The sequence below is a fragment of the Varroa destructor genome, unplaced genomic scaffold (assembly GCF_002443255.2).
Source record: "Varroa destructor unplaced genomic scaffold, Vdes_3.0 BEIS01000003.1, whole genome shotgun sequence".
Taxonomy (NCBI): domain Eukaryota; kingdom Metazoa; phylum Arthropoda; class Arachnida; order Mesostigmata; family Varroidae; genus Varroa; species Varroa destructor.
Genome location: NW_019211456.1, coordinates 20086008 through 20113808, shown reverse-complemented (window position 1 = coordinate 20113808; position 27801 = coordinate 20086008). Strand labels below are relative to the sequence as shown.

Genomic DNA, 27801 nt, shown 5'->3' with positions numbered 1-27801 from the left:
GCAGCAGCGGCAACCATAGTCAGTTACCGTGCGAGAAAGCTTTTCTGTTCCAATGCTGCTGCTACTACTACTACTACTACTACTACGACTATTACAGGTAATTTCCCTTTGCTTTGATTTTGCTCCTACTACCGCCTGGTGCCGCTGGGACGGGGACTCCGTGTGCTGCTTTCCTATATGAGCGTCGTTGGTACGCGTTACGCACAATCGACAAAAGAGTCGAAGAGTGAAGCAAGCGTTCCCCATCACTGCTTTGCCTGACTGACGCTGGCTAGCTGCTATCTACTCATCATCGGCGCTGGCCGAATGACAGACGCAGCGATCTATCGAGAAGCGACAGCCATCGTTGTGCCAGCTGCTGCCATCAGCATCATGGTCGCCTACTGCTGCTGCTGCTCATAACAGATCTAGCAGCATAAACAATCCAACAGCACGGGCAAGAGAGGCTGTACGTTGTGGCGTTGTTGTATCTGTTACTCATTCGTTACTCTTTCGGTGAATCCTCGTTGTCTGCGTGCGGCAGGAGAGTACGCTACATCGACGCTTGCTGGCGCTATTGGAGGCCCACTGGTGCCGGTTGGTCACGTGCTCTGTCTGGACGCAGTCACTGCCGTCTATGACGCTCCACACAAGCGGACGCCGGCGGAGTGCGGACCAGTCGTCGTCGTCGTCGCTGCTGCCGCCTAGGCTGCTCAGTGGCAGAGCGACTGACTGTTGCTTGGCTGACTAGTCACTTGGTTGCTACGCCCGGCGCTTTGCCACATCGCTCAGCTTTGATTTAATCGGCATCTCTGCGCCTCTAGAAAGCGGCCGCGAAGGGACGACGGCTTCGTAGAACAGACAGCAAGTGAGGTGTAGTAGCGAATTTACTTCAGCTATAGTGCTTTGTTGCTCGCCTGTTTGTGACTGTTGCCGGGCGTTTGTGGGTGCTCACGCCGTCAGCGCTGAAATTCTGTCAGTTCAGTGGCACAGAGCAGGGTACAGAGCCTGCCATCTGTCTCTTTCGTCAGTCAGTCAGTCAGTGGATCAGGCAGTGATAGCGGAGTCCCCTATTCGTGAACGGATAAATCAGCTGAGAATCATTGCTACTTATGTTCCATCCACTTCAAGCACAACTTCTGTGATATCAGTTGTAGGTGGAGCTGAAGTGACCTGGCAGCTGGGCACTGCTGGACTGTTTGTTTGCGGTAGATACACACATGAGTGACGTTGTGTTGGAAGGCAGCCATTTTGCTTTTTTTGCCCGGCTCGGCTTGAGATATCTATCCAACAGTTAGTTGACGGTCGACTTCATCGCACTTCGCCCGAGCGTATCGGCGCTAACGAAGCTGAAGTTGGCAAAGCGACTTTTTTCTGTAAGAAAAACTGTTATAATAGACGCTGATGATACATACGAATACATCGTGTCGCTCATATCTGCACCCGGGTCTAGAACGTCTACGTGTAATACGTGTCGTAGCAAGCAACGATTAGTTTCGTACCGGCAAAAGTGACCATGGCGATCGATTAACTCTGAGCGAAACGTTTGTCCTACCTAAAACTGGTTGTTTATTTTAGTTGGTGTTATTTTGTGAGGATCGGCAGTTGTGCTGTACAGAGTCCAGGTTGCGATTAAGATTTCGCGCAAATTACATGTTGAAACAAACAATTGTTTTTTCTGCTTCTGCTGTAAGACGAATAACAGTCAACCGATTGAAAACAGCGGCGACACGGTAGAACAGTTGTGAGCAACTTGGATAGTTACAGATCTACTATGTTTATTAGTATCGACGATACCTTCAGCACCAAAAATTGTCACCATTGACTAGCTTCACACATAGGACGAAAAGAAAGCTAGAAACTCAACTCGCGGGATGGGTACGTTTCTCACTTACTATTCATAGTAAACCAGCTATACTCAAAAACACAAAAAACAAGAACTCTAAAATCAAGGTACACAAAATTACTACGAAGAGAATATTACTACTTCAGTGTTTGAATCTTTCGAAACACAGCTGTCTATAATCCTATAATCTGCTTCGATTTATTATATATTTGAGGAATTACCTTAAGCTAACAAACTGACATATAGAACAGTAGTATGTGCAACGAATCGCCGCCCTGACCCCGCAACATCCAACATCTACTTCATTCTTCCGCACAAAGAAAACTAAAAAAACAAAGCTGTCAAGCCCCAATATAGGTAAAAGGATGTTTCCCCCAGAAAAACTCGGCGATTTGTTAGTCCCTATGTCCAGCACTGCTTTACGGACCTTGGAATGACTAGCTATTGATCAGAAAGCGACGTTGGCCAGTGTTTTTTTCATCAGATCACCACCGTCTGATTCGAGCCGTTTGTGACTACACGATAGACCAGTAAGCAAACGTATACTTATTTTCTCAGTGCTATAAAAACTAACCAGCATTTAGAGCCAGCAGATTTATATGATTTGGTCAATTCATCCATTGCGGTGTTTTTATCGTAGTATGGGGGAGCACTTGATACCGGCTGCTTGATTACTAAAACAGTCTTCCATATTGAATTGGAGTTTTTCTCATAAGCAAACAAAGTAACCTATCGAAGTTGAGCATAGCAAATGAAGACGCAGTATTCCCTAAGGCAGACCTTTTCACGAATTTATCTTAATTATTTATTTTTAATTTTCATTGAAAATGTAGTACATTTAAGATAACGAATAGGGATACAATATACGTTTGTCAGTCTAATCATTTATATAGGCAAATTTTAGATAAATTTCCTAAGCATCCGCTGTCTTGCAGATTTCTATTTCTCAGCGAGCGTTGCTTCACAAGGCTAATTTGTGTCGGGCTGTCGTTCATAAAAATTGTTGGATTTGCTGCCAGCTTGTAAGGTCAAAATCAGTATAATTGATCTAGAGTTCACATCACCGAACATCTACTCCTCAAGAGACGCATATACCGATCTAGGCTATATTGAACGCATTATTTCAGATAACCCAAGAATTGTAACTACGTTAAAGTTTAGAGGAAGTTGAACTATCTAATAAGAGGTGAACCTATGTCAAGAAGGAGCTGAGGCGAAATGATGCGTTGGGTATCGATCTATCGACTTCAAGCGTAACGCCACCCCTAGTCCTTCTTCTCCAGTCCTTCGCAGCTCGACCTGCTAAAATCATTAGCGGCAAGCATTAATGATAAAAACAGCCTATGGTCAATGCCCTCGCGACGGTGTAGCGGCCATATTGTTACGTAGCAAATCAGCGACCTAGACAGACTTAGTTCAATGCATTAGAATCAGCCACCTGAAACAATGCCCCATGCCGATATCGGATGTACATTTATTATTTAGAGCAAAGGGTGCAGGATTCTCATTCATGCCGTTGCCGATAGACAACGAACTGATGTAGTGTACACGGGCTCCGTCTGGAATTGTTCCTTTTTCTTTTGATCTTTTGAACATGTACCGAGAGAAATCGTCAAATCTGCCGGCAGCTAAAACACACTTCTAATATAAGAGGCATTTCGACTCTGACACGTTTTCGAAAATGGGCTTCTTCATGTGTGGGTAACCGCTACTTGATCTGGTTATCCTGGTGAAAAAATGAAGACAATAGGGCATGCGTTCTATACCCGACCACTGATTATCGCTGACTGTGTCGCACACTGCGTTAAGCAGACGGACAAATAGGATGATACGAATATTCTTATAAGAAACACATTCCCTGCAACACATATGGGACATCTAGAACGAGGTCAATCTCAAAATTAACTAGTTTAAGATTGAGACTAAACACGATTCATTTGTTTCGAGTCAGACCTGTTGCGTTCTGGCCAGATGGTCAAGGCCTGTGTTTCGAACTCGATTTACCTAGTAATGCTCCTGGGATGTGCGCATCGAAATAACGATGAATAGCGTTGTCCTGCATTAAACCTTGTACCTGCTGTTTTTGTCAGAGTTAGTTTTACACTATTTTCCTATCGTCGAAGAAACAAATAAGGCGGAGATCCATAGAATCATGAAGTAGAGGACGTAGTAGCGCTGGCCGAGATCCAACATGGCGGACACGACGCAGTGACTTCGGACTAAAAGGGATGGATTATCGAACGCCCAGAAGTTGTGGCAACGTATATTGACTTCCGGTCTGCTGGTTTGTCGCGATTTTCAATTAATAGTCTACTTATTAAGTTAATTATTAGAACTGCAAAGGTCTATTCGTCCTTTCGTTATGGTAATGTACAGTCTGGTTGCACACGAAGAATGTACTGGTGGAAATAATTGCGCAGGTCACGTTTCGTGTATAATATCTACATTCTATTAGTAAAGATATTCAATCAATAGAACTTGCTCCTTAGCGAAACGTGTACTCGCGTAAATGCAGGGCTTATTTATTTTTTTTTTCTTTTTTAATTAGGTTGTTGGATCGTATGCGTCGGGTGAACGTCTCAGTAATATTGTATTATATTTGATCAGTGATGTTTACTCCTCATTGAGTAATCCTGGACCAGCTATACGCGTCCCATTGTAACAATTAGCGGAGTATTCGGATTAAGTACAGTGGAACACTAGTCGGGTAGTTACTAAGTAAGATATTAGCGTTCAGTCACTCTGAAAACGTACTCTCTTTTTGAATTGGGCGCCACCGATGATTGCACGCACCATCTGAAAACGCAATAATATATATACAGGCTATATACAGTTTCTTGTTGTTTTCGACGTGAACCATTGGAAATAGTGAGTAGACTACAGTTAACTGAATTGAGCAAAGGAAACTCTATTCTAAATGCTACTGAAAATACACAAATCTAGCTCAAATAAAATCACAGGCAACTTCCTGCCCACCTAGGCAACACGTAATTAGTCGGATAAAAGGTGACTTTGGAGCGCAGAGAACGTTCCGGAAAAATAAAAACATCGACGGGCTTCACTAGCGGCCAAAGTAGCGTCCTAACAAGCGTACGGTCTATCAACTGAGATGGTCCGGACCGGAAAAAACATCTTTACCATTGGTACGTGGAAAAACCTAACTAAAATGTACAGTTTTCGAAAAAGATCCTTTCGGCCAGTGAAGTTACAATTTTCCATAGTTGATCAACTTGGTTGCGTTCATTCTTGCCGATTTTTGTCGATATCCCTTGACTAGAACGTCTACGCCGTCCAAAAATCGATAGATATTTGGCCATTCAAGAGCCCCTTGCATTAAGCCAGTAGACAACAAATAAAATATTCATTGATGTCAATGCTCCATCCGTATGATTAGAACGGTGATGATCTTGAACACCTCCTGTAGAAAGAAAAGTTATACATGTCATTATGTAGATATGCATTATGTGTAAACAAAATCTTAGCCTTCATTAGATATGCGCGTCTTCAGATTATTTTTGTGAACATTCGATCTTTTTGGTGTGACACATTAGTTCTACTAAATGCCCACCGGAGGCAAGTCTGTATTATAATTAAGCCCACTTCTATGTGTTCCGTGTCTTTTTATAACAAACGCGTACAAATGTATACCTACTATGCTTTCATCATCTATTTGAGATTGCTTTGTCTCTCCACCGCTATATCCTGGTAGACTCGCGAGCGGACGTCGATTGACTGCAGATCAATGAGTTTTCCTCACAGCTGTAGTGGGATTCAAGGCTTGTTTTAATCAATGCATTGTTAGTGTATCAGTGACGAAGTACGTTGACCGTGTGATGTTTGTATCCGCTGTGTTGATACGTAGCCACAGTAATGAAAAAAAGTTATTTGGATTTTGTAAAAACAAATTTACTCGCTTATTGATGCTCTGCGCTCGAACCGCATCTCGTAACGTCGACTGTATGCCGAACGTTGTCACGCTTGAGAGTCTTCACTGTTGTACTAGGAACGTATAGTGCACATAGTAGGAATCGAAGGGGATCCTGCCATTTAGGTTTTGGCTACTGTAGCTTACGGACGGCGTTTAGCATTTCTTTTACGCCCTTCGCTTCAGCGATGTCGGCCGTGGTGCATTGCCAGGACAGCTACTCACGAAAGTTCGTTGAGCACAAAGACGCCGATACTCCGTAAATAATAGCTAGCTGGAATCGATACGCATTCAGAAGCGTAGATTAATGGTTCTCAAAGAAAAGAAAAGTCGGTCAGACGACGGAGTCATATAAGGCGCCTGAGTAACTAATTTATGCAATTATTTAAACATGATTTCTCGCACTTAACCGGTAAGTTTTGCGCCCATTGTAGCGAAATCATCGGCCGAGGTGCGAAATCGGAACTAGTTTGTAACGAATAAGAGTCTGATCAGAGATATGGCACAGATAGACGGCTGGTGCCAGCGATCCATGTACATGACTAATATCGCTCTGATGTCTGGGTTTATGTGCAGATTAAAGATGCCTGGTGGTCGGTATTATACATACAATAGTACCTTTTAAATTATTCAAAATCAAACGTAGACTTGAGACCCAACGGAAAACACGCAAATGGTCGCGACGAATCGGACGAGCACAGACACGCGTACATAGGACGGTGCTGAATCTTCACGCGAGTTCCCGAAGCGTATTTATCAAGCAAAAGCATAAGAAAGACGTAATAAAATTTATCCAGTATACAGTTGCAATACCAGCAGCGCCATGTTAAGCAACAGCTGCTCAACTGTTGGACAGTTCAAAGCGACTGCTCGTACATACAGTTACCGACTCAGCGAACATATTGCTACAGTCATCTACTCTCTGCGTAGTGAAGGAAGCGGCTAACTTTGGGACGGATTTCAACTTTGGTCTAATGCTGTTTCCCCATTGACGAGTCCAAGATATATTTGGCAGTGTCACAATGACGTGGACGTCTGTTTCACGTGCGAGCAATGCGTATCTCCGAAACAACAAGCAAAAGTCGAATTGCTTCTTCGAAAACGATCCGTCACTCGAGAAGAAGCAAGAAAATATTATTGGTTTGCTACGTAAATTACGATGGTACCATAATAAAGTGACACCGGCCGGCTCGATAGGCTCAGAAGCTTGATACGTATACATGTATATTCTCTTCAACTGCTTTTGTAACTATTGGGTAATTATGGCGTCATATTGAACGACACGGGATAAAAAGTTCAAGCGCAAGCATACAAACTGTGCCGTTGCTCTTTTTTTCAACTTACTATTAAACTTGACTGATTTTACTTTAGATGAGCTGGAATTTATAAAAAAAAAACATACTGTTATTTTTACTCGAGAAGTTGAAACCACGTGCTTTCCGTAAATATACAGTGACACAACTTTAACTACAAAGAACAAAGTCCTTATTAGTTTAACCTATATTACTAAATACTAAATATATTACCAATATTACTAACTAAGTCAAAAGGATACTGGGTATGTCAAGTATTCTTTTGTCAAGTCAAGACAAATGTTTCAATGATGAATATTCTGAGAAGCTCGGTGTGCGTAAGCGAGCTCAAACAATGGCATAATCTGTCATAAACTATTTCAACACAGCATACCCATCGCTAGCACAATTGTTTAATACACGTTCAGAGTCATAGATAAATCATCAAAAGTTATTACCATTGTGTAGTCTATCTTGGACGGCAATCTCGCTGTTATATTTTTCACTCTTGTGGTGCGTATATGACGAAAATGTTATTTTTAAATTGTTGTTGAGCAAATCTTATTGTGTGATTGTTATGAGCTGAGTTCCGGAGCCCGATATTGCTCTGTTTGATCCTGTACACAGTTTTAGCTTTACCCAGCTTTTATCCCGGTATCCTTCCCTTCAGCCGAAATTGCATAAACACAGTTATTTCTCTGGGCTCGTTGACCAGCGGGTACGTACTATGTTTCCCACTAGCTGTCCTGTGTCACAGTGTCAACAAGCAGAACTAAAAACATAGGCCCGTTTCGAAAAATTGTCCATGTTACGGCTGTGGATAGCCACTGTTACTACCTGTTCTATGTATTGTGTAACTCTTTCTGTTGTTACGTAACAACATCTTACGTCGTTGCTTTACTCCAAAAAAAAGCTGAACGACGTGCGCGCGTCTATTTGTGTTGACGGGGTGGCTACATTTATTTGCTTATGTAATCCTATAGCAAGCGTATTGTCGGTCCTCAGGTATCTTGTTGTGTTCTATCTATCGTGGGTTTCATTGGGTGTTTATGTACATACGTACGCAGCCTTCAACCCCAAGCTCGACTGAGCAGAGACGCTGCATAGAACGGATGTGGGGCATTGAGCCAACCAGCCGCTCTGATCTAAAGAGTATTCACTTAGAGACGAAGACTTTTGAAGCATCCTGCTCTGAAGAAAGGAGTTGTTGCGCTTTCGGCATAACCTCTCCTATAAGGAGAGTCAGCATTACGTCTCCTGCAGATGCGCTTGGTAGTGACTGAGAGATAGAAACTGAATTTCCACCTTTGACTTTGCTGCAGCGACACGGAGAACACGGACGGAATGTAAAACGGGGTTAATATCTGTAGAACAACATACGCTATCCAAAGCTATCAAAGCCTAACGTATGACTGTTGTTTCTGACTATTTTTTTTTAACCACTACATGTTCGCTCTATTTCCTTTATTCATCAGAAACAACATATATCGAACTGTATTACTATTACTTTATAGCTTACTGAAATATTGATCTACATATCAAAGCCTACACGCGCGGTAACATTCTGACACTCATTATGCTGACGCACAACTAAACACAGAAGGGTTATTCCATAAGTGGCAACGCGTATTACGATCAGGACATACGACCGCGTCCCTCTGCAGTTAGGCATAACAAGCGCAAGGTACAATTAAACTGCAGAACTTAAACTTCGAAATGTTTTGCGACAGAACTGTTTCCTAATGGAACCACATACTCGCTGTGTTACGCGTATGAAATTGTTTGTGCATATTTCTCACGTTGAAATTAGTTCGCAACGGTAATGTAGAGAGGTGGACGCAACGTCCCATAGCTGAAATACACTGGATGAGAACATCGAGGCAACAGCTCAGCCGTTGTTGCGACTGTTGTTCTTGTTCCCCGATCAGCTTTTGGTCTTGATGACACAACAATGACAAAAAGATCATTTACTCCTGACTTTTTTATTATTTACTATTTTTGAGCTCTTTGTTGCCTCCCTCTCTGATGTGATTGAAAGGCATATCTATTCATGTTTGCAGTTTGCGCAGGATGTGAATGAATACTGAAGGACTTGAGAATACGAGTAAAATCGAAGGTTTATCAATTGTAGACGGTACCAGAGCGCAGATCTCAAGAAAGTGCAGTAGCAGTAAGGTACATCTTGGCGCAAAGAGGGTGGATGAAATAGGTAACACAAATAATTACAGATCGCAGATATATTCATTACCGTTACAATATACCTCTTTTTTTAAGTTTAAGAGAATTTGAACTAATTGATTTTCGTATTATTTTATGAGAAAATAAAGTGCGGTTTTGTATGAATCTTCATTTCACGAAGGCATCTTCTATAACTAAAGTAACAGTTAAATTGATGCGTTAATATGCAGCCCCAAATATATTATTAACAGTTAAGTGCTGACGGATAATCGAACATTCCCGCTAGGATGAAGCCATTTTTTAACGACCACTTTTGTCCTCAATTCAAAAATGAATCGTAGAAATTATCGCTGGTTTTCCCAGAATCAAGGAAATGTGTCTCCATTGTGGGTAAAAGCGATTTTTTAGGCCAAAGTTCATGCTTTGTGTGTGTTATCCAGTGAAAAAATCGTAATGCCACCATGTTTCCTCTAGAAAGACAAGCCCACCATTAGGAATGCTTATTTGCAACTTCTATAAACCATTGTGCCACCAAAGATAGTTAAAATGTCTAAGAGAAGGCCATACGTTTTCCGAAAAAATAGCCGAAACAAAAGCATGTTTTGGGAAGAGCACATATGGCCAGCGAACAGTCTAGATTTAAACCCGTTAGACTGCTATGCGTAGAACGGGTTTAAATCTAGACTGCGTAGAACGTGAGTGAGCGAAGATCTAGCGGGTTTCGGCATAGTAACATCGACCCGCTCACTCGTTCCTTTACTAAGAAGGCGTTCGCAGAATCGCCGAAAGAATATGTAAAACGAACCTGTGAGCGGCTTAGGATTCGAATCGCGATGAAGGGCTGCTATATTGAATAAACATGAAAGTCAGGAACGCATTTACTCGTAGCATATGTAGAAGATCGCTCCCAACTTAGGTACCGTATCCTATAGGTACAGATACATGAATTCCTGGCTAGCTTCTTCAGCCGTGCGACTTTTGTGGCTTAAGAATTGTCGATTGAAGAGTAACGTTCTGCAACGATCATATGGGGACCAGGTGAAACCCTTGATCATGACACTGCGTCGATGAAAACCGCCTTTTCAAATGTTCGAACCAATATGGAGGCGATCCATCCCTTGATAAGCGCAATAAACCCAAATTCTATTCTTGTACCTTTACCGTAGCTATTTTATGTTCGTCGACAAAATGTTTTTCCATTTCAAGAGATTCTTTCTAGCTCGAAGCTGCGACAACGGCACAAAGGACTTTTCCGCACCTTTCCTGAGGTCGATGAAAAATCCATTCATCCGTTCGGAGCGCTTCGACAACGCTTACTACCAGCGGTGTTTTTATATATCACTCATTTTCATGAGTGAGCCAAAATAAAGTAATAAAACCACCCTCAGATAGTAAAGTCAGAACACGATTTCCATAACTTTGTATCAATAGAAGCGGTGCTTCTCTATGGTAAAAGGCACTGCGAAGCCGAATTATCATTAGGACCAGGAAATACAATATATATATATATAATCATTCAACTCGTCCTCTGCTTCTTCTTGCTTACCTGACTATGAATTATTGGTTGGTTGGCAGTGCAACATATGTCCTGCTTTGCTAAACCTTTATGATGAGGTCGGATCGTTGTCACCCGTGGCACGCAATTACGGGGAAACGAAGACGCCGTCAAGACGAAGCGGTGTGATCGGTGGAGAATAGCGAAAATGACGTGCCAGTAAGTTGGCGGCTAGGCGGAGACGAAAAAAGATCGTAACACAACCGCTTGGATCACGTCAACAAAATTTCCATTTTCACTACGTGAAGACAGCCACAGGCAGGAGCACAGACTCGTGATAGCAAGCAAGCTAGCTAGCAACACCACCAATGTATCTGCCAATAACCGTAGCCCTTTAGGGGCAATATGTGCTGGAGACGAGTTGTTGTATGCTAAAAGCTTTGTTCGTTCACTCATTCATTCATTCATTATCTGGGCTCAGTATGGCTTACGTCTGTTACTGCCGCTGCAATCGACGGAACAGGCTTCAGCAGCGGGTCGCAATAGTACGTGATGTTAAATAGCATCACAGCAGTAGCGGCGACCGATGTCTACGGCAGAAAAGCTGCCTTCTCTTAGGTGGTCTACTGGCGAGAAACGCATCGGTCTATTGTTGAAGTCGAAAACTGACTCTGGCTGTTGTCGATGCTGTGTTAGTTTCTGCTGTTCTCGACGCTTGACAAATGACGCCTGACATAAGATGGTGATCATTACCATCTTCATCAAAACCGGCAAGCTGCTCAAATAAATTACCCCGGTTCAGTTCAGTGCCGAGTTTGTGTTATCGGTTTGCTACGATAACGTCGCTTCTAGGCACGCTTCTATTTTGCGCTGGCTATTGTTATCTTTATTGTTGCAGTAGTATCAATAATGGTACAATAATACGTTGCCTGGAGAGAATATGTAGGAGCAATGGGTCAAGTCGACAATTGCCTATCGTCCTGTTCCCCACTTAGAGGTATAAGTGCGATTTTCCTCAGCAGCTCTGTGGGATCGGGGGCAGCCTGATGACACGGCCAAATGTTTGGCTAGAATAGCGCAATTTTTGCTCCGAGAAACAAAGTGTGTGGGTTAAGTGTCAGAAGTCACTAAGTGAGTTCCTGTGCAGGGGCACTTCCCCCCTATTTTCTGTGGCTTCAACGATGGTAACGAAATTACTGTGCTAGCAAAACTGAACAAAACGCAATGCATCTACTGTCCTGTTTAGCTATCTCATTGGAATGGCAGCAGTCACTGACAGAACCCGTGGAGACGCCGAGACACCGATATGTGATTAAGTTTCATCAAAAAGAAGCCAAGAAAACATTTGGATTTTACCAATTGAAATGGTAACCTAATATTTACCTATTTTGCACTTATTAAATTCTATATAATTTTCTATAAAATTCTATATAATCACTTATGACAACCAGATGACTACGAATAATACTGCCGAACGCGTTTTGTCTATACTACGAGACTAGAAAAGGCATTTGATAAGTTGAATTATTGGGTTAAGTATAGTTACTGCTAGCAGACGTCATCGAGACCTTAGTTAAACGAACGTTTTCACTTCCTCAGAGCAAAACTTGCCGTCATACTTTTGGCATCATAATTTTGCTTGCGTCGATACCATGCTTTACAATATATTATTGTCGCGCGATTGTTCGACCATGTGTCAGACGACAGAAGCCTTCGGCCTTTTACACATGCAGGCCAAATGGTAACTAACTAAGATGTCGTTTAGAGCTTCTTCGAAAATTATGACCTGCACCACACAGTTCTTGGATTCAAGGCGTTTTATTAAGAGAAAAAATGCATAGGCACGCCTATTCTTCTACGCTAAACCGTACCCCTATTTCAACTTACTATTTAGTTTGCGATCGATATAATAACTGTAGCTGCCCCTGCCAGCGCTGTGGCCTGCCACCAGTGTAACTTATTTTTATTAGACGACAAGTGACCAAGTAACAATTCTTAATATAAATTAAATTTCCCTTCATGGAAAGGTTCTCCGATGTATGTGGCGACATGCAAAACGACTTCACAACGACCATTGGCTAATAACAACAGGTTATATTCCGATTAAGGCGACTGTTATTAGGATGATGAGGTGATTATAAAAGAACGGATTTGTTTGGTTTGCTTATCTTTGCGGGACGCGAAGCTACCTTACGTTTCTCAGGCATCGTCATAGCGGCGTCAACAATTTCAAATCATGAAAAATTGAATACAAAATTAGTTTTATGACTCTTGCTATAAGCTTTGATGAACCGACTGCCCATTCGTACGGCGACGTTCACGATGAGCGTGAAAACCACAAGGTAGAGCAGTTGTCGAAGGGTCAAGAAAAGGCCAAATTACAAACCTACAACGCGCAAGCTGTCGTTCATTTTTTGCTATATTGGTTTCTCGTAAGGCGCCAGCCGTGTGTACTGAACAAATAGTAATAATGGACCAAATGAACCCAATCCTTCTTGTGAAGACTGAACCAGACATATTGGTTTGGATAAACATTCCAGTCACCAATTCGCCCGCTGACGCCTTTTCCTTCCAACCATTTCGACACTACACTATGTGAGTTGCTTGCTCCATTTGTTTGATGCCCTCTACAACAATGTCAGCTGATCGGCAGGTAGATCTCTGTGCGTTGAACGATCCCCTAGCCATGAGGTGATAATATGTTGAATGAATGAATGAAAATGTAGGCAATAAAGCCCATAGAAATGAGAACGGCAAAATGTATGCGTGTGACAGCGAGAATCCCTCCATCTCTATGGTTTGTCGATGGCCATACAACGGGGAGCTGTTACTGCATGAGAATCAATCGAAGGTCTGACGAGAAACCATAAAACATCTACTCAGTCACAACTGTGCACCCGACTGAGAGTGCTCTCGGCCTAGCAGGACAAACCCAGCTGAGCAAAGCGCTTTGCACCCGTCACATGTTGCCCGTTTGCTAAGTGAAGAAAATGGACAATATTGCAAAGCCGTAGAATTTGGGTGCATACAAGTTCTAACATTTATATCATTTCGCCAAAGTTCATAACAGTCGCATTGTTGTTTTATGATTGGAAGCTGTTTTGTTATTCTTTTCGGTCTGTCTATGTCTTCTCCCTAGAATTATACATTGTACACGTTCGTCTCACGCCAGACGAGAGAATCGCACTGGGAAAGACCTTTATGTTATTGTCTATCAGCTGAAGCAACCAAGGTTAGTTAAATAAATAGCGCGCACAATTAGTACTTTGAAAAATGTTTAAGGCATTTGCTAATCACACCTTGAGTCCCGTGATTGCGTAAAGATTCATAAGTAATTTCAGAAGCATACAAAAGTATTAAGTCATACAAATTAAAAAAAAAAACAGTAAATTCACCTCGTCACGCGTAAAGTATATCAGCCGAAGTACCAGCTGAATAAAAAAAAATCTCTTTCTTTGTTGGTTTTCGATTTCATCGAAAACTTGAGAAGACTTTTAATTCATTCGCAGCTCTAAGTAGGTGTAACCAGTTAGCTCGATGACTGGTTATGAAATAGATCAGCTTAAATCGAATTGAATTTTTAAGTTATTGAAGAAGATCCACCGTGCTCCAAGCGAATGCTTAGCAAACCCCTCTCGCTAAAACTGAAGACAACCTCTGAAGCACCTCATAGGTAAACGAGTCGAGGTTACAGCGATAAGTTGTACAGCCGTTACCGCTAGCTGTCGTTCTTCCTGCTAGGAATTTCCGCGTTAATGATCCGTGTGATGTACGACGCCGTTCATTTTTACCGTCACAGTCGAACCGACCGCGGCGGTCCTAGTTGTGTTGCGCTTTCTTCGGATCACGATAGCTGCCTGTTGTCCACTACAATGCATGCATCCATCATAGTCTACGCTTTCACTAACCGCGTATTGACTGGGTCAGTGTCGTATTATCAGTCGCGGCAGCAGCTTCACTATCATGAACGGCTGCAGTGGTCGCAAAACGGCAAACGAGAGCTAGGAAAGATGGAGCGAGTAAGACGGAGATGGGTCGTGCTTGCAAAAGCTCAATCTGTCCGAAAAATTAAATGGGGTAAGCTTAGCTAGCTGACTGCCAGATTTACCTATTGCTATCTTATTAACAGGTTCTGTTACTATATTATCAATATAAATTGGCCTAATGTGTAACGTCTGCAGAACTTAAGGCACACGTGGTGAGGTAGGCTCGAGTTCGGGCATAAACATACTTTGCTGCATACCAATCGTCTGATCTAATGCCCTAAAACGGTTCCAGAACTTTAAAGATTCAGTTTTTTTAGTTTTTTTTTTGTTTCTTAGTTAGCATCACTTATTGCGAATTGGGAAGCATTCATCTGCCGTTTATCCGAGCTTTTTTTTTTTCATATATATTTCAGGCACAAGCGTCATGAGAGGTAGACAACACTAGTGGTAGTCGATATGGGCAACAATAGCAAATCGCACTGTCCTTGTTGGTACGGGGACACGTTGGTATGCAGATTTTTGTGGCCGGACCGCAGCGGAAAGAATTAACTACCTGCGTTAGATCTCAGTGACCAAGGCTTAGAAAGGCATGGTTGGCAATCTTCTCACAGTATTCCTATTCGCCAGTGGTACGCTACAATATAGAAAAGGCATGATCAGCGACTTTATTTAAGCAGTTGTGAATTACGTACGCACTCTGTGTCTCGGGCATCGGCCCGTTAGCTTCCAAGTCGGGGCAACGACGCAGACTCAGTCCTCTTTTCGCTACCACGAGGAGCTAGCAAAGGTCAAGCTAATGCAACACGGAAATAGATTACTACTAACGACAAATAGGTAAAAACGCTCTAAGTGACAGTCGAAATACAAATAAATAAACGGATAGAGCACTCTATCGCGTAAAACGTAAATAGCATTCAAAAAAATACTTAGGTAATTGCTAAAGGAATTTCGTATAACCACTGCCGCAACGAAAATCTGTAATCATGTATATATACACATATCTGCAGATTGTTTCGCCTTGAGGTAAAATGCGCGAAGACTGTTTTGAGGAAAGGCAAATTTGTTAGGGATGATGGGGGAAAGGCAAGACAGGCTTTGCCACAAATGAAGTTCAGTAAACTGCGCATTCATTCAGTGGATCTTGTTGGACGAGGTACGGTTATTACTTTCTACAAGAGTTTTAAAGTGAGAGAAAGAGTGATAAATAATAACACATCTTCATAACGTATCGATTTTTCAACTGATTGACTACCGTCAAACAAGGCGCAGCGAAATGCTTTTTAACGTCTTCGGCCACTCAGAACGTCATTCAGACGCAGACTAAGTGTTCCATACGTTAATCAATTGCCCTAACTAGCGTCTACGTTTCGACGTTACTGCATAGTGAAGCTATGTACACAACTGTTATGAAGCCATTTACCTTATACCATAACATTAATGGTAACAAATTTCAGAAATGTTGAAACAATATGCTTCTACAGATAAACTGTTTATATACTTTATATATATATCGTTTTCATATATGCTTTCATACATATCGACCTTTATATGTACTCGTCATATATCTGTATACATAGCGTACAAGGTAGACCAATAAAACTTCGAGGCTATCTAATAATGAAATAGGTTTTATATGAATTTTACTAATTTGAAACCTATATGTTTAAGAATTCCTGTTAAAAGATTTATATAACGACTTAAAAGAATACCAATGGAGGCTTGCCTAAAAATATCAATGTTTAGTTAAGTTCCTTTGGGTTGTTTATATTTTTCAAAACTGTGTATTACGAATCATTACCTAATTAAACATCTACTCATTACCATAAGATCATTCAAAAGCTCCCAACACATTAATTCGATAGAAACTTGATTGATCTGGTAACTACAATGCACGTAACGCTTTTGTTGCCTTTTATAAATTTTCATCTTTTATCATAGCATAAATATAGGGAATATCGATATAAATAAAAATTATTCAAATTGTAGGTGTCGCTTGAGAGCGTTCGGGTTCAACCCACAAAGTATGCCCTTTTCTAAATTTTGAGAATATTTTAAAATGAAGAGCTACCTCGTTTTAGTACCATTTGATAACTAGTAAGGACGCTTCTAATTGATCTAGCGGGTTCAATCGTGCTGCACAAAAAATTTGATCAAAGCGTCGTTTGCATCAGTTGCTGAAGGGTTTGATAATTTATGCAGCAACATAATCTTCAGATCATGATAAAAGGCGCGACAAGGGACAACACGATTAATTACAACATTCTCAGTTTGAAAATTTAAGGAAAAGAAATTTTCTCTTTACCCTGTTCCCTGTATGTAATGTTCTCTTTACCCCCTTCCCTGTTCGCTTTAATCCATCCTACGGTATTTGTTTTGCACGTACAGAAATTTTCCACAGTGGTACTAACAACCGATTGTCAGTTAAATGAATGGCCTTAGTAATACATCGTGTGAGAGGCGCATGTACCTAGTGTATATTGTTTGTACGTCTAGGCATTAGAAACAAGCCCATAATGGTAAAGAAGTGTCCAGGTGCCCTGTAATCGAATACCAGATATACCGAGAAAACCACTCAGCTTCGTCTGTGGATCATCATCTCATTCACATGAAGTAGCTATAAGCGGCCATGTGTTTGCATGTAAATGGAACCGTCAACGAAGTACCTATTTTGCCCTATCTCGCCGCAAAGGCGACCCTCTTTCGTTTTTTTTTCTGAACGAACGAAACAAACAGCGGTGTCTTCTTCCGTAACATAATTGGTTCTCTAGACAAGTTCACATAGGGCCCACTGGCGAGTTTTAGATTTACTCAGAGTGTGAAGTCTCTCACAGTAGTGAGGAAGCTCTCTGAACCAGGCGGTCAGACACACAAGTTTGCGCAAAAAGATAAGGTTTGGATGCATAATCAACGTCTGGGCTATTTTTGTTTGGTTAGAAAAAGGTATGTTGTATTTAATGAGCATAAGCATATGGCAAACCACTCGCCTTCGATTGAAAATGGTTTTCTTGTCTTCCGACGACGTTTAAGTTCTAGGCTGAACTTTTAAAATAGAACATTTAACTCGGAATGACGGATGAGGTCCACGGCATTCTTATCTGAGTTACCCTTATGTCACACTCTACATACACGATAAGCGTTTAGTTCGAGTTCTAATGGCATATGTAAACAGGAGTCATATTTTTTTTAACTAAATAATTCTATATATAGAAATAAAAATATCTAACTACAGCGCAGTATACATTCAAATGTCTTTTACGGTTAAACACAAATGGCATAATAAGGGAAGCACTTGGTCTAGACATGTTGTTTGGATTCTCTTCAGTGGTCCGGTAAACGTACGGTATGCACATACATTATATTAAACAGCAGGAATAACCGCGGTCCGTTTGCTTACAACAGTTTGCTTTAAATTATCACTGCCACAGCAAAAATCTCCAGATTAGCCGACGATCAAATAATCAGTTTCTTTTATCTCCTGTATACGACGCACAGGTAAATATATTATAGTTTCATTATACTAATAAGCACTGAACCGTTATCGGCCCGGGCATAATTCTGGTCACCGTTCAGATGCATATGGCAAGGAATATTTTTTGTCTAGTGGCCACCAGGGAACCTTGTTACCTGCAAAAATGGCAGTCGTTCATATCGGCACATGTATCTACGTCTATCTACACACGAAAATCTATGTCGACGGAGGTGATAACTACCAGCGACAGCTTATAGAATAGCCAAGGTTCTCTAACCAACGCTAGAATCCTTGTCGTCATCGGCGCTTTTAGTGAGCCCCGCTGAGCTGTCTATCTCGCGCTCGATCGCGTCGCAACGGCATATCATTTTAACGACTAAACTGATAGTAATAAACAGTGGGAAATTACGACAGTTTTAGCTCCAGCTTTATTAAACTGTGTGTTTTGTGATGCGTTTGTTCAGCCGATAGGAGAACCGTTGCTTTAAATATCGATAATTAACAGACAGGCAAATAGCCGAAGGGGTCCGTGATGACGCTTGTAGTGAACGAGTGAAAAGCGCGATACCGGATCGAAATAATAAGGCTGACAGCGACGTCGGTGCTCAGCTGTAACGGCGGCGTGGGAACGACTGAGAGCAGCGCCATGCTAACGATAGATACAGCTCTGTGACAACAACAGCAACAGCTGTAAGCACAATAACGACACTTATCACCGCCGTTCCCTTGCGGTACATTTGTGAGTCAAGTAGCTTGCGCAGCGACCCGCTTGTCGTCGCTGCTGCCGTTGTGGCTTTAGCACGTTTCTCACACGATTGAGATGAGTCCAGAAGGCCACTAATTCTTTTTTTTGTCGTTTCTGTCCCGTTGCCTGAGTCGCAGTCGCTACGGCCAAGCGCGAAGGCACCGGCAGCTTATACTTGTCGAGCGGAATCGCTCCCGTGACGGCCTCTGTCGGTGTGATGCTTGTCCTACCGGGCTAATAGCAGCGACGGCTAACGGTTATAGCAATGTGATGACTGCGCTTGACTGATGCCGTTTCTCTCCTCCAGGCTCCTAGTTGCCGTCGTGACTAAACTTGTTGTTCCTGCAATATCGGGCGCCGTCCGAATAATAAAACGTGTTACGTTACGACTATGACGGAGTTGTTCTGGGTCCAATGAATGTTCTTGGCGCTTGCTGTTGAAGTTGCCAGGCGTGATGGTAGCAGTGCTTCAAGTGCTGAGCCCTGGAAAGTCATGCTTCGTTGGCTCCATCGAGTCAGCGGCATGGAGACACGTAGGATGGCGTCCAGTATCTGGCTGATTTCGGTAGTTATGACACCGGTTGAATTTTCGCGATGGTCTCGCTTGGGATAGGGACGGCTTGCTTGCCCATCGTGTCCGGGTCGCAGATTCCCTGCCGCCGTAACCGTTGCCCATCAGAGCGACTAATCAATCGAGCCAGCCACTAATCGAATGGCAGTATCCTACGTATTCAGTGGCTTTCGCACCGGAAAGTCTCCTGGTTCAGTTCCTCTACAGCTAGAGAACCTTCAGAACAGAGGATAGCACCACGATTATAACTAACTCATTTCGTCTACTTTTGCAGTTTTTGGACCTGTTCGGTAGGTCCGAAGTCCCAGCGTCATGTATTATTGTTGGCGAGTTACTATTATGAGCGCGTCAAGTATTATCATGTTAGGTAATCGTCACAAAGAAACGAGGGCGGTAAAAAAGGGTTAGGGCCAAAAAAAGGGACGAGGAATGCTAGTCGCGATGAAGGCAGGATTTTAAACTAAGGAAAATCTTTAAAAGGAACGGCACGCGACAAAACCAACCACTCCCAAAGAGCCTCTGGTAATCACAATTATAAGATCTAAAGCCCGAATTAAAAATAACAAAATTTTTCACACCTATTTCATCGTAGGAGCAGTAATGTATTGGAATAGATCGCGGATGTATGAGCGAGGCTCTGACTGTTCCCTACAGTAGCAGCCCCGCGAAGGCAATCGTGATGCTCGTGACAGCTTGCCCCGTCAATGATGAATAGCAGCAGTACGAGATAGAGCCAAAAGCTGCAACTCCCATCAGACTACCATACGATATACAAGCCAAACGAACGAGATTGCCTTATGACAATAAATAGAATACTACCAATGGCTTATGATGAAGCATTCAAAGAGCGAGTGAATGGATATATTGGAGTGAAGACAAAAGCACAGCAACTCGGGCTGTGTGCCGGCTGTGCATCTGATAAAATAACTTGCGTGTTCAGTTGTAATTTTTTCTGTTTGGAGACAGGTTAGTGGAGGAATCGTCGATGCAGAGCGAGCGGATAAGTTCGACAAAGCAACGCATGTTTTTTGTATATGTATAGATGTAAGAGAGTTGATTTTTAGCAGAATATTCATAATATATGAACTGAAAATAAAGTTCGTCGATGCAATGTTGTGCTGCGTAGCCGAACAACTAATGTGAGAGTGTGTATCCTTTCGATCGACAGATTTGTTTCTGAGAAGTTTTACTAAAAATACGAAACGGTGTCGATGATGGAGATTCTATTATTCTTAGATTTTGTTAGATATAACCCACCTTCGGACCTAATGTGTTCTATAGGTCAGTCAGTCAGTCAGTCACTGAACAATTTGTTGGTTGTCCCGTTTAAAACTGTCACTCGCAATTGTCACATAAAAGGGAAGTCTGTCACTTGAAGACTCATTTAGGATGGATAAAAGAAGATTTTAGTTCCACACAAATTTCAAGCGAGTTTAGAGTGTAATACTTGGTGAGTTTTATTGTACACGGACATTTACAACCAATATTTGATGATTCTTTAAAAGGTGCCCGAGCTAGTTTGGCATGGTATATCCACCGCGGACGATTGTAGCCCTTCGACTGTCACATCACTAATCTTATTGTGGATTAGAACGTACTTATATCATGTTGGAATAAGTTTAAAGAACTTTCTGTCTAGGCGATTGTTTCGCACGATAGCGTAAAACGGGTTTTCGCGCAGCGGCAACGGTACAGCGCGAGAACGCGCTTTATTGGCGCCATGAAGCATTTCGACAGTCAGATACATAGCAAGAATTATGTCTCATGGATAAACAGTCATCAGCACGTAAATGGTACTTTCTAACGCCAGTCTGGGGGTGAAGCACTGGCCTACTAATGTATTGTTGTGTGCTTCTTCTTTGAGTTTTCTGGTTGACATGTTGTGGTTAGTGCTTGATCGCTTACTCAAACCCAATGCGGAAGCAAATTTGGGAAATCAGCTTCGCAAAACTTTTGAACGAGACAACCGATATGTCATTACAGTAAGATTCTACTGGAATAAAAAGTCACCTATAAACAAGAACAGGGAGTATTCTTACATTATAATGTTATGACAATATATCAGTGTCTTCTAGTTTATGTTTCCAATCATTAACGTCATGGATATAGTGTGCACAGAATAGGCAGTGAATCGAAAGCTATACCGTGTTGTCTGCATGCAGTTTGTACCATGCGGTAAAAAATCCAACATATTAAATTTACAGTATTGAAACCCAAAAACATGCACAAATCCGCTGGTGACGTCTGTCTGTTACGTCATTATTTTGACAATTATCAGCCACATTCAAGGTCAAACTGTTTTCGTAAATAAGTGTCCGTTGCGCACACAATCTAGAATACTGTTTTTCGCTCGAAGCGCTCTATGCACAGAAGCGTATAAAGGACTACTAACGGGGCACAATGTAGTTTGTTGTCGGAAATTCAGAAACCATAGAGCAATGGCTTTACGTTGTCCTGACTATAAGTCTTGTCGTGCCACAATCGGTGCTTTCTAATAGATGTGTCTATGAACTTAGCCCTTCAACGAAATATATACCCAGTCGATTTTAGTTTAAACTTCTTTTTACTACTTCCTAACTTCAGTCAACTCGTTTCTAATAAACCATAGTTGAGAGGTTTTGAATCGATACAAGATGCGTGCATGTTTTTGATTAAAGGTGCTTCTAATAAAATTGTATTCGTCTTGCACATATACAGCTCTCTTTCATTAATTAATTCTGACAGCAGGTACATGATAGCAAAAACAATGTTGTTATTCAGCAAATGGTGATATTAAATACTAAGGTAATTTCATTTTTTTCTGATTTTGTCTATATACTTTGTTGATGCATATCAGAGACGTCTCTCTACGAAAAAGACGTCTCTACGTTTTGGGAAAATTGTTAGAATTATATGAATGAACATGATTCAGAAATTATAAAAATAGTGAGTTTTTAGGTTACCAGGTGATCAACTAGTAAATTGAAGATTTCTATGGCAGCTTTGGAGACAGCGTAAAATGAAGTGAAATAGTCATGTTTTGAAACGGCATATCGCCTCAGAGGAGTTCCATAAACTAGAACGCTATAAGACACAAAGAGGCCAAAAAATATATTCGCAGCGTCATCTCTATTGCAGCCGGGTAGCTGTGCTATATTTTTCCGTTGATGCAATGTCCGTTACCAAATAGCACGAAAGACGCTTCCTAATAATTTCACTGTAATTTAGAAAGAGATAGAAACGATGCGTGAACTTCGGCTTCCTTTTCAGACGCTGTTCTGTCGTGTTATTATTTAGGAACGCGTCTTACCCCGGTCGGCCTCCTGCCTGTCCCAGGTCATAACGTGTGTCCAGAAAAAGTAGATCGGAATATTATACATTGATAGACAGAATACAGCCAGATCATATGTACTAGAACATTGTTGCAGCCTCGTGGAGGCAGGATTGGCAGGCGATATCAAAAAAGTCGAACTTAAAGCTAGATCACAGCGCAGAAAAAAACCGAACGCAAGATGTGACTAAGCCGTCATTTGATTCAGGTTACACCGAAAACATCGTTCAGCATTGTATATACACTAGCACTCTTAGAACAGAATAGTTTATATGCACCCTTTAAATATAGAATAATCGCTCTGTATTAGCAGCTTGTTGAAATTCATTTAGGCAGATTCATAGACTTTGAGTGTATTTGCAAGCCAAGTTTAAAATTGCCCGGGTTTTTAATTGCCTAGATGGAAAAAATCGATTATATTTAATATGAGCTTGTTTCATATCAACATGCTGTAAGCTCATGATAAATAGGAAATCAACTTAGCATACGAGCTTTACATACCAGCCTTAAATCACTACGGTTCCTGGGAGTTGATAAAATTATCAATCTATCTTTATGCTCGACATGCACTTCTGTAGGTAATTTAACAGCAGCCTTTTTGTACGTCTTCAAGCAGTTGCAATGTTTTAACCTTAAGCTACATATCAAAAGAAATCGATGAATACAATGAAATTCATCTTTAAATCTTCGTCTCGACCACGAGCTAAACGAACAGAAAAGTTAAACAAACCGCGAACACTTATTGGCTATGCTCGTTAAACGCGAAACGCATAGTAGCGACGATCAGGCAAGCGCATCCAAACTGCCTACCCATGAATGAGTGTTTTTTATACTGAAAAAACAGTTTCGCATAATCCTTGTTCGACCTGAATCCCCGGAACGCCTGGTGACTTAAAAATCGCCGCGAATGTGCTTCCTATTTATTTCTTTTTTTGCCATCTTTGCGTAAAAGATCTTTCAAACGACGACTTAACCGAATAGAATTGTGCATTTCGTCGTTTTGTGCTAGTGTGATTCTTTGTTGGCCTATATTTACGCTGGGCATTCAAAAACAGTTCCGGACTTCTACCCTTCTTCTGCCTATTTGTTTGTTTCGGCCGCATCGTCGTAGAACAGCTAGGCGTTAGGTAAACGTTCTGGCCACTCGACGCCCAGTTACGCCTGTAACATCATTGCGGGCGAACTCCTCTGGACCCTCAACAAGTTGGGAATGGCTAATTCCATCTGAAGTTTGACTTTTGCTTGGATATGTTGAAGGAGACCAATTGGCGGTTCGGGGTTGTATCATTTTTATCACTGTCCGATATGCGAACATGCAAACGTTTTCTGGGTTATTTTGTTCTGCGATATATAATTGCTGTCGCAGAGTGTACTAGCGTTTATCGAGGTCACCTGTTATTATTACCGTAACACTTAAGTTGTATTGCCATATTACTTTTTCCCCGTCTTTATTGATTTTTTAGTTTTATAGAATTTCCACATATCGTGAAAAGCTACTAATGTAATGTTTTTTATTATAAATAAATGGAAACATTATCCATTTAACATCTAATTTGCTGGATGTCATGCTGACAACATACGATTTATTATTTTTCAATAACGAAAGCATCCAATGAATAGTACAATATGAAAGACAAAGAATAATCAGTCAAGGCCACTTTACCCGGACGGAATTTTCCCTAAATTATTTTTGATGTGCGCAGGATATGGAGATTGTTTGATATCTCATGTTAGCTCAAGTTATTTTTAAAAAAAGCATCTAGATTTAATATGTAATTCTTAAGTACAATATAGAAACATATATTGATAGTATCAACGAAAATCTCTAGAAAAATAGATATTATTATCTATTCGCCAAAGCTCAGCGTTTTTTTGTCTGAAAGCACTTTCCAACAACAATGCGTATTCTAATGTTTCTTTTGATTTTCAGCGGGCCTAATGGATAATCAGAAGGTGTGGGTCGCACATCCAGACGAAGGCTATGTCATGGGTCATGTGGTTGACATTACCGCTGACAAAATTTCGGTTCGAGTTGGCAGCATGATTTTGAAAGCGTTATACGCTCAGGTTCACTATGCAGAAAGCGACCCGAACAAGGATGTCGACGACAACTGCGCAATGGTTTACCTTAACGAAGCGACACTCTTCAACAACGTACGGGTCCGTTACAAACAGAACAAGATCTACACATATGTGGCAAACATACTGATCGCAGTGAATCCCTATTTTGAAATACCGAACCTTTACACCAAGGAGACAATTCGTTCCTACAAAGGAAAGTCGCTAGGGGCTTTACCACCACACGTATTTGCGGTGGCCGATAAAGCCTTCAGAGATATGAAAGTTGCCAAATGCTCTCAGGCGATCATCGTATCGGGCGAATCAGGTGCTGGAAAGACCGAATCAACAAAATACATTCTACGGTACCTGTGCGAGGGCAGCTTGGCTGGTCCTATCGAGCAAAAAATCCTTGAGGCTAATCCTATTCTCGAGGCATTTGGGAATGCTAAAACCATTCGAAATAACAATTCGTCGAGGTTCGGAAAATTCATCGAGATTCACTTCGGTAATGAGTACAGTGTCGTTGGCGGGTACATTTCGCATTATCTACTAGAGAAGTCAAGAATCGTAAGTCAGGCAACAGATGAACGGAATTACCACATCTTCTATCAGCTGCTAGCTGGCGCTGACGAGGACCTAAGGCAGAACCTTGGACTCACCAATCCAGACAACTACAACTACCTTCAAGGTGGTCTTACCAGGTATTTCGTAGGGAAGAATAATATCGATTCAGACAGAATGTCGCAGGATCACCACAAACGGGGACCCCTCAAAGACCCCGTTCTCGATGACAGTGAGGACTTTAAAAGGTTGGACAAGTCTCTTGAGCTAATTGGCTTAGATAAGCAACAACGCTATTATGTGTACGGAGTTGTGGCGTCTGTTCTGCACCTCGGCAACGTGCAGTTTGAGGAAAACCCCGACGACAAAAAGGGGGGAAGCAAACTAAAGGATAAGGCGAGTGAGATTAGCTTGAAGTATGCTGCCACCTTAATTGGCGTTGATCCTGATGAACTGCGGATGTCTTTGCTCTCTCGACTAATTACGTCGAAGGGTGGGGTTAAGGGCACTGTTTATATGGTGCCGCTTAAAGCGCATGAAGCCAATAGCGCTCGTGATGCGTTGGCTAAAGCACTTTATTCAAAGCTATTTGACTTCATCGTGAGTACCATCAATCAAAGTATTCCTTTTAGACAAAGCGCATATTACATTGGAGTGCTAGATATTGCTGGTTTTGAATATTTCCAGTCTAACAGCTTTGAGCAATTTTGTATTAACTATTGTAATGAGAAGTTACAACAATTTTTCAATTACCGAATTCTCAATGAAGAGCAAAATCTGTACGAAAAAGAAGGCTTGGGCGTAAAACGCATTTCGTACACTGATAATGCTGATTGTATCGAACTCCTCGAAGCGAAAAACACTGGAATATTTGAACTGCTCGACGAAGAGAGCAACCTGCCAACAGGCACAGCTGTACACTTCACCTCGCAGGTGCACACACTGCACCGTAAACACTTTCGCATTAGCATTCCTCGCAAATCGAAACTTAAGGCGTATCGTGAGCTCCGCGATGAAGAAGGGTTTCTTATACACCATTTTGCCGGGGCAGTATGCTACCAAACGGAAAAGTTCCTAGAGAAAAACAATGACGCACTGCACGATTCGCTTGAGGCAATCGTTCTGGACTCGAACAATGCGTTTGTTAAAGCCCTCTTTGGAGCTCATGGGTCATCTGGCAAAGGCAAACTGCGATTTGTGTCTGTCGGGGCAAAGTTTCGAAAGCAGCTTGTAGAACTGATGAATAAGCTACAGTCAACCGGAACTCACTTTGTGCGGTGCATCAAACCAAACAACAAAATGGAATCCAAAACTTTTGAAGGCCCACAAGTTCTTAGTCAGTTGGGATGCTCAGGAATGACCTCAGTGCTGGAACTTATGCAAATGGGTTTTCCCTCACGTGTTCCATTTAAGGAGCTTTATGAAAAATATAAAAGTTTTCTGCCAAAGGAGCTCGCTTCGTTGGATCCGAGATTGTTCTGTAAGACTCTGTTTAAAGCGCTAGGACTTCGTGATGCAGATTTCAAGTTTGGTTTGACGAAAATTTTCTTCCGATCTGGTAAATTCGCAGAGTTCGACGAAATCATGAAGTCCGATCCAGCCAGTTTGGCCGATCTTATCTCGAAAGTGAGGAAATGGCTGGTTATTTCTCGACTGAAAAAAGCGCAGTGGTGCGCGCTAGCTGTCGTTAAGCTGCACAAAAAGATCAAGTACCGTCAAGAGAATCTTGTAGTTATTCAAAAAGCTGTTAGGGGCTACCTAGCTCGCAAGCAGTACGGTGGGCGTATTCAAGGCCTCAAAAAACTGAAAGTTATTCTTAAACAACTGTTAGATATGAGAAAAGCAACTGCGTCGAACATCGTTTCTCAAATTTACGAGTTCAACGTGCTTGAAGAGCAGGCGAAAACGCTTACCCGTCAAATCAAAACGGGCGAAATGGTGGATAGAATCAAGATTGAAAATCTTTGTGGACATCTCTCAGCAGCCTTAGGTGAGCTGGCAAAAAAAGTGAAGTGTGCCATCATAGAAGAACAGGTTCGCGAATCTCAACGTCGTAAGGAAGAAGAGGAACGTAAGAAGGAAGAGATCAAGAAACAAAAGGTGAGCTTATGCAGCTAGGCCAATCAACAAGTCTACGCGAACATTTCGCTAGCATGTTTTTTTAATTTTGCCTGGCAAAACTAGGTGGAGATGCTGACTCTCGGCTTACTTAGAAAATCTAGTGAAGTTTTCTAAGAAGCTAACTGTAATATTTCCTTAGAAAAATGTCGATCCCTGAGTCTATCAAGAGGAATGTTTTTTAAGGAGTTGAAAATGTTTATTTTGAGAACGTGTGAGCTCTCTTAGCCCTCACTTTGTGCATGTCCGCTTTTTGATTCACATT

General features: G+C 41.7%; 1 protein-coding gene across 2 annotated transcripts in view; it reads left to right on the top strand.

Moving 5' to 3' along the window:
• Positions 1-511: 511 nt before the first annotated feature.
• jar (Myosin heavy chain 95F jaguar) overlaps positions 512-27801 on the top strand; it is a 29821-nt gene continuing 2531 nt past the window's right edge. The window contains exons 1-2 of one of the 2 annotated variants that reach the window (XM_022800003.2): positions 512-1857; positions 24727-27518. In XM_022800003.2, the coding sequence (XP_022655738.1) occupies positions 1854-1857; positions 24727-27518 (2796 nt within the window). In that variant the 5' untranslated portion in view covers positions 512-1853. Of the gene's footprint in view, positions 1858-24726; positions 27519-27801 lie in introns of those variants that run through there. The other variant, XM_086983712.1, reaches the window with a different exon arrangement.